The sequence below is a fragment of the Adiantum capillus-veneris genome, chromosome 24 (genome assembly GCF_014529385.1).
Source record: "Adiantum capillus-veneris isolate H3 chromosome 24, ASM1452938v2, whole genome shotgun sequence".
NCBI classification, from domain to species: Eukaryota; Viridiplantae; Streptophyta; class Polypodiopsida; order Polypodiales; family Pteridaceae; genus Adiantum; species Adiantum capillus-veneris.
In genome coordinates, this window is record NC_140954.1 from 81809081 (window position 1) to 81816742 (window position 7662).

At 44.6% G+C, this 7662-nt stretch overlaps 1 protein-coding gene across 2 annotated transcripts; it reads left to right on the forward strand.

Moving 5' to 3' along the window:
• The first annotated feature begins 1086 nt into the window (after nucleotides 1-1086).
• LOC147426667 (protein NUCLEAR FUSION DEFECTIVE 4-like) lies at nucleotides 1087-4503 on the forward strand. 2 transcript variants are annotated; one of them, XM_086499051.1, is made up of 4 exons: nucleotides 1091-1734; nucleotides 2251-2830; nucleotides 2891-3158; nucleotides 3576-4503. In XM_086499051.1, exons 1-4 carry the CDS (start codon nucleotides 1414-1416, stop codon nucleotides 3997-3999), a joined length of 1593 nt encoding a protein of 530 aa, XP_086355177.1. In that variant the 5' UTR covers nucleotides 1091-1413; the 3' UTR covers nucleotides 4000-4503. The 2 variants fall into 2 exon arrangements, with proteins under 2 accessions (XP_086355176.1, XP_086355177.1); XM_086499050.1 differs by having other exon boundaries at nucleotides 1087-1734; nucleotides 2251-3158.
• The last annotated feature ends 3159 nt before the right edge of the window (nucleotides 4504-7662 follow it).

The following is a 7662-nucleotide window of genomic DNA, read 5'->3' on the forward strand; positions in this document are numbered from 1 at the left end:
CTCTCTCTCTCTCTCTCTCTCTCTCTCTCTCGGGGCAGTACCACTATGAGCTTGCCCAGAGAGAGAGAGAGAGAGAGAGAGAGAGAGAGAGAGAGAGAGAGAGAGAGAGAGAGAGAGTTGTGCAGCTCTAAGCAATGTAGGCAATAGTAGTACGATGGTGCTTATTTTTGAGAAAACATAATCCAATAAAACTAATCATCAAATCGACTCCAAGAAATATACACAAAATCTTTCAGAATATCTTAGCAAGGTGCTTTCTTTAAAGAATGCATCATCCACCACGTAAATCGCCATTATGATGAGTATTTTTTATCTCTTCCAGCCAATTAAAAATTATGCGTTTTAAAAAAATAACCTTCCTTTCTCATTAGCAAAAAGGTGAGGCATCACTAAGGCCCGATCCCTTTGGGGTAGGCCAAAAAGGTGAAAGAGAATGAGAAAGATTGTGTGTAATCAAATACTCAATGCCCCTTCCCCGTTAAAACTCATTGCCAACCCCTCCCCTCCCCCCCCCCCCCCCCCCCCCCCCCCCCCCCCCCCCCCCCCCCCCTTCAAAGAGAGATGCACACAAATGTTAACACCCTCTCACAAGGGCCTTCAAGAAATAGTACAAAAGAAAGTTTGTTGCCATGTGGCACTAATCAACAAACTTTATCTAATGGTCCACAATTGCACACAAAATGCAACCCTTTCGTAAGGCCTGTATAGAGTCCAATGTATAGAGTCCAAAGAGCCACTGTTGAAAATGGTGACCATGTACGAGTATCAAAATTGGCAACATGTAAGAGCAAGACATTTATGCATCATGAATAAATTTTCCGATGATGACCATCATAAACAAAAACCAACAACGAGTGGTTTTTGGTACAACAACAACAAGTGAGAGTAGCAACAACAAGTGAAAGCAATGGTCTTTGGTTTTGACATACATGAGTTGTTGCCCAATGAACATGGAAGAATATTCATCAAACGATTCTAATGATCAATTTCCATGTGAACCTTGAGAACGTTTAGCCATAAAACGATCAAAAACAGTGTCATGTAAGAAGAAGTAAATTTTTGCATGGTCGACGACATCGACAACGATGCGGGTTGAAGGAGGGAGGGAATGGAGACACCTATCAGGGAAGGCAAGAGAGAGACACGACACCCACGATACTATCCTAGGTACTAATGAATAAACTTGGAAAAGTGGGGAACCTTGAGCCCCCAATACTCAAGGACCAAGGTTCCTCCTTTTGAAATGCATACATAGCATAGCTGCAATGTTCGAAATGAACTCCTAGTCTACTACAAACCGCGAACAGTAGAGATTTCAGAGTAGACGATTGTGAGAGAGCGCGGGCGGGCTCGTGCAGCGTGCCTTTGTTTGAGAGAGAGAGAGAGAGAGAGAGAGAGAGCACTTTGATAGCAATGCCATCTCCATGGAAGGAGCGCAGCCGCTGGACGGTGCTCGTCGCCGCCTGTTGGGTGGAGGCAACATCAGGTCTGAGCTACGTTTTCAGCACATACTCGGGAGTTCTTAAATCGGAGCTCGGTTATGACCAGCGCCACCTCAACAAGCTTGCTGTGGCCAAAGACCTTGGCGACCACATCGGCCTTGCTGCTGGTTTGCTCTGCAGAGTTTTGCCCAATTGGGCTGTTTTGCTGATTGGTTCCTTCCTCATTTTGGGTGGCTATGGTTTCCTCTGGCTCCTCACCGACCACACCGTGCCAGCGCTACCCTTTTGGTTGGTATGTAACAAGTAACACCTTCCTTTGATGTAATTCCTTTGGTCTGCAATGAAAAAGTTGGGTTTTGTGGGTGATGACTGTTCGAGTAAACCATGTACTGCAAGCTCAAGCATTTAGGAATGGCATGTACTACACTTTGAAGTGCAGGGAAAGAATTGGGCGGGAGTAGTCGTAGGAATGTGATGAGATCTTAGGACGGGTGGGGAGGAGATGTCAGAACTGGTGGAACCAAAGTGAGATGAATATAGCAAATCATTGTGAGAGGAGACGAGTTCCTGCAAATTTCAGTAATTTTTCTCTGCATCTGTGACATGGGTTTAATTGAATGAACTTTATGGCTTTAAACACCCTGCATTGAAGGTCTTTCACCAATTAGTTTAATTAAGTTATATGTGTGTGGTTTAGTCAAATGAAATTTGTCCATGGCTTTGTGCATAAATGATACACCGCTTTGAATTTCATAGATAATTTTACAGCTATTTAACCCTGCTCAAAATGCTATACCCTCCTTCATAGGTGTGTATTACCATGTTCATTGGAACAAATGGGGCAACCTATCTTGATACTGCAGCACTCGTGACTTGTCTTTCAAATTTCTCCTCAAACAGGGCGACTGTTGTTGGCCTCCTAAAAGGGTTCAAAGGGCTAAGCGGTGCCATTTACAACCAACTATATGCAAGTTTTCTAGCCCCCGATAAAACCAGCTTCATCCTCTTGATCACCTTGGGTCCAACTGTGGTGATGGTGCCTTTGATCTTAATGATGGGACCAGGTAGTGCCATGAAGCTTGCAGTGGGAGGCGACAAGGAGGACCTCAATTTCCGGCTTTTATGTGGGGCTTCCTTGTTGTTAGCTGCATACATACTCACTGTGACATTGGTGCAAGACCTTAGCAGTGTAAGTAACAACACCAACATAGCATTCACTATTGTGTTGTTTATCGGTTTGCTACTTCCACTATTTGTCCCTAAGATTGCGGAACTTTCAAGAAAAAGACATCATAAAGAGATCACTGAGCTAGAAAACCCTCTTCTAGGGGAGGGATGTGTAGCTGAAGATGGCCTTACAAGCAGAGTATCGGATGCAAATACAGAAGGTAACATTGTACATTCCAACTTCTTACCAAAACATGGGCTTAATGACGGATTTTCTGCAGAGCAAAAGCTTTTGGGAGATGCTGGAAACCTCCTTTCACCGGGATCTGATCACCAATCTCTGTCAAAGGCTTTTAGGAACATCAACTTCTGGTTGCTTGTTTTCTCAATTTTCTTCAGCATGGGCTCCGGAACTACTGCGTTCAACAATTTGGCGCAGATGGCGGAGGCGCAAGGTTATGAGAACACAGAAGTGTTTGTGTCTATGTGCAATATTTGGAACTTCATGGGTCACCTTGTAGGTGGATACGTGTCAGAAGTATCAACAAGGTGAGCATCATACATATGCATGCATTATCTTAACAAAAAGAATTGAAGCTGCCAGTACTATTTGTAAGGACAAGGGTCGTGTGGGCAAGGCCTCATGTCTGGTATGCATGCTTGGGGGTCACTTATACAAGCTATATAAGGGGATGGTTGGGTAGTGAGTAGCATGCCAGTTTCTAAGGCTTTGCAATATTAAGAGCAATCGTCGCATATGACACCGATGAAGAGGCACATGCCTCATAGTTTTTCTTTTATGAGCAACTAGCAAAAATCTGCATTACAACATCTATAGTAGCCGGTATAGTATAAACGCATTTTGTCGCAACAACTCCTAAGCTTGTCAATTTATAGATGGGTATAATTTTTCAGTATTGTAAGAGCATTAGCTAGACTAAATGGCTTGTCAATCTGGTGATTTAGGAATTATGGACATCCTCGGACTCTGGTCTTAGCAGTGGCACAAGTCATCATGGCAACAGGGCATATACTATTTGCTACAGCACTTCCGAAGACAATATATGTGGCGGTTTTCTTGGTCGCAGCAGGCTATGGTGTTGAATGGGCGGTTTTCCCGACTGCATTATCTGAGCTTTTCGGTCTACAGAATTTCGGCATTCTCTACAATTTTGTTACCATGGCAAGTCCGGCTGGATCGCTCATTTATTCGACCTTTATTGCCGGTCCTTTGTATGATCAGCAAGCTAGGGAACAAGGATCCTCTACATGTGAAGGAACAGCTTGCTTTGAGACTACTTTCTTCATTATGGCTGCAGTTTGTGGAATAGCTGCAACATTAAGCATTGCCCTTGCCACCCGGACACGATCATTTTACAGACTGTGCTAACCTACTTAAGACAAAACCTACAGCTCCCAATTTAGAGCAGCAACACACATTGGAAGAGCATTTCTCATGCTCTCAATTATTTGATACCTCACCACATTACACATGATAAAACTTTCTAGTCACCAACTTGGACACATTATTTGATGCAACGATCATGACACTGACCATCACCGTGCACGATGTTTGAGGCACCAATTATATATGGAGACAGCAAATGTAATTTTCTTGTCCTCAAGAGGGAAAATTTTAAACCACAAAGGAACTGCATTATATATGGAAAGGGACAAAAGAAAAGGGTCTCTAATTGCGCGGGCCAAAACTCCTGCGAGAAAAAAATGGAATAATTATGAACATAGCACATGGCGGAAATGGAGTGGTTACAACATGAAAGCAACTCAACAACATACATTCATAAATTGTTCCGAAATTACAAATTGTAACTTATGGATGGCTAACAGTACTCCATTCCTTGCACTTTTCTTTTGAAAGGTGAATCTTGGCTTATCTTGGGTTCGTCTAGTCGTGCCCGTGTGTGTGTGTGTGTGTGCGCACAAGAAGATTTAGAAATTTTCTCATGTAGGAAAACGGAGTCTTTCTCAGTGTTTTTCATATAATGCATAACATCATGAGCTTCTGTGAGGGACGCGTCGCATACCTAGCTAGGTACGATTGGGGGTAGGGGACCGTCGGCCCGGTCTAAATTTTCTCATGTAGGAAAACGGAGTCTTTCTCAGTGTTTTTCATATAATGCATAACATCATGAGCTTCTGCTCGAGAGGCACCGCATACCTAGCTAGGTACGATTGGGGGCAGGGACCACCGGCCCCCCACCGGGCCGACGGTCCCCTACCCCCAATCGTACCTAGCTAGGTATGCGACGCGTCCCTCACAAAAGCTCATGATGTTGAGATAAGTCACAATGTGGGAAATATTGTGAGAATTTGTCCATAACTTCTTGTGATATATCTTGGCTTATCTTGGGTTCGTCTAGCCGCACCCGTGTGTGTGTGTGTGTGTATATATATATATATATATATATATATTTGAACAAACACATACACAATGTGTGTGTGTGTGTGTGTGTGGGATTTAAAATCTTGATAAGGTCTGTAATTGTCTCTGTGTTTTGACTCATATCATATAAGCTTGCAACCATTGCATATATGCTGTTTCACCACATTGAGCTTATTATATGTATGTCCAGTTGTGTTAATTGGATCGAATACACGCAGGAGGTTGGCACGCATGTCTCATTGAGGGGAATCTCACAAGATACCTCGATTTAGGTAAAGAAAAAAGAAAACCTCTCTTTCTCTCTCTTATTAAGCTATGGGAAAATTACCAAAATACCCTCTAATTCGTGGAAATTCCCAAACACCCTTCCAATTTCAAAAATTCCCAAAAATCTATTTTGGCTGGATTTGTTCAGCACTTTCTAATCTTAATTCCCTTTTGACAATTGAGATCCGTGTTTGCTTGCTTGGCATGTAATTCGTGACAGATTACCTCGTACTAAAGGCGATTATGTCTTTGTATGTAATTTGTGACAAATTACCTCGCACTAAAGGCGATTATGTGCTTGTATTAATAGACAATCAATCTTCTTATGAAAAGCTACAATTATTTTATATGTGGGAATTTTGGAAAATATGAAGGGCATTTTGGGAATTTATGCTGGGATTGTGAGCCTTGGGAGGAGATATTTCCCTTTGTTTGTGTGTGGACATTCCTCCTCTTCCGTACTCGTGTCACAGACAAGTGTTTGGCGCAGATGAAGGTCGGCTTAGGAATGTCCTCTCTCTCTCTCTCTCTCTCTCTCTCGCCAAAAGCTGATGCTGAACTCCGAATGCTTAGTGAATGTGATGGACCAGTCTGTCTCCGTGCGTGAACTGCAAGGGCCAGGAGGGGATTTCCTTCATCAAGGCCACATGCAAAATTAGCAGTACGTGCGAGCTGAGGTGCGGGCTAATCAGCTACGATGATCAGGGGGAGGATCATCATGCTCAGAGACAACGTTCTCTCTCTCTCTCTCTCTCTCTCTCTCTCTCTCTCTCTGTGTGTTTCCACACACGGTATAAAGCGAATGCAGGAGGCCATTAGAATATCTCTCTCTCTCTCTCTCTCTCTCTCTCTCTCCTCCTTGCGAGCACGAAGGGTATAGAGCCAAGGTATGTAGAATTGCAGTCCGTGGAGCCTTTGGCAAGAGATGGAGGGGGGATAGCGAATATGAAGAGATTCGCCTTAATAAAGGGCGGTTAGAAAGTAGGTGATACGATCTTTTTAATTGAAAAGGCACGTGAATCAAATGAGATGCTTAACAGAATGGAGGCAACAGTGCGTCGAACTCTCTCTCTCTCTCTCTCTCTCTCTCATGCATGGCGACAATACACGTGCCAACGACATGGAATGGGAAGGCCTTTCTGGGGGAGAGGAAGTTCTGTGTGTGTGTGTGTGTGTGTGTTTGTATGCACGTGTACGAGCTGCACCATAACACCCATAACCGTCGGCAATTAAACTGGAGGAGGCACGCATAGGCAGTGAACCACACAAGAAGAGGAGACTCTCTGATCTCTTCCACTCTGTGAATTGCTCCATAGCCATAGTGTAGGGGAGAAGATGGAGAGGGCTTGAGAGAGCTCGATGCGTTTGGAGGTTGAGAGATGTGTCGGGCGGGGCAGGGAAATCCGACAATTAGGTTAAAGGGGTGAGGTGTTAGGGAATATTAGCAAGTAAAGGATTTTTATTAAAAGAGAGGGAGTAGAGAGTGAATAGGTAGTAGTAGCTAAGCAATGCTGCAGAAGAGGAGGGCAGGAAAGTGGGGAGGTCGAGGCCACAAAGCCATGGGGAGGGAAGGGTGACGCAAGAGGCACAGAGCGGACGCATGCTCTATGTCTCTCTCTCCATTGCACAAGAGCGATCCATAAGGGATGGGGCAGAGCTCACAAGCACAAAGCAGCAATGTGTATCTCTGCATGATGTCTCAAAGAAACAGTGTGTATTGGACCTCGTTAAGATAATGGAGAACAGGGCAGCGGGCGGGGGGGAGAGTGATGTCATTTTGATAGAGCCTGCGATCTTGCGGGGTGGGTGTTGCCATGTGCTCTTTCTTGCTTAGTGAATTGAGTGGGAAAACTGCACAGGGCACCTAATCGAGAGAGAGAGAGAGAGAGAGATTGCACGCCTGTGTAGGTGCTGCGCAACTTTGTGTGCAGGCACAAAACCTCGCACTTGGACATCATGGTGGTAAGGATAGCGCTGGAGAGCAGGGCGGATAAAGAGGAGGCAGGCGGGACGAGGCCGATCGCAGTGCAAATCAGAGCACAGGCACGAGGAAAGGGGGATACGCAGGAACAAGAGCAAAGAGGCAGGCTTTCATTTTACTAAATTCCCTGAGGGGAATCTTCACGTCTAATTAATTTAAAAGTTTAGGATACACCCAAAATAGAGCAGGAAGCAACATGCCACCTTCTCTCACACGCATCAAATAGCGGTGTACGTATGGAGGAGTGAGGCTTGGCACCCACCATTACCATTTGGCATTGAGGAACCCTGTGAAGCTCCCTCGCATGACCCCATTCGACTTTCTCTTTCATCAAAGAAGACAGCAAATTTGAAAATCATTTCCAAGGTTGTCGTCGCCTGCGGATGTTCGACCGCTTTCCT

Coding starts and splice junctions, on each gene's coding strand:
- LOC147426667 (XM_086499050.1), top strand. CDS start 1,414: ATGCCATCTCCATGGAAGGAGCGCAGCCGCTGGACGGTGCTCGTCGCC. Junction 1,735..2,250: donor CAGCGCTACCCTTTTGGTTG/GTATGTAACAAG, acceptor CCTCCTTCATAG/GTGTGTATTACCATGTTCAT. Junction 3,159..3,575: donor GTGTCAGAAGTATCAACAAG/GTGAGCATCATA, acceptor CTGGTGATTTAG/GAATTATGGACATCCTCGGA.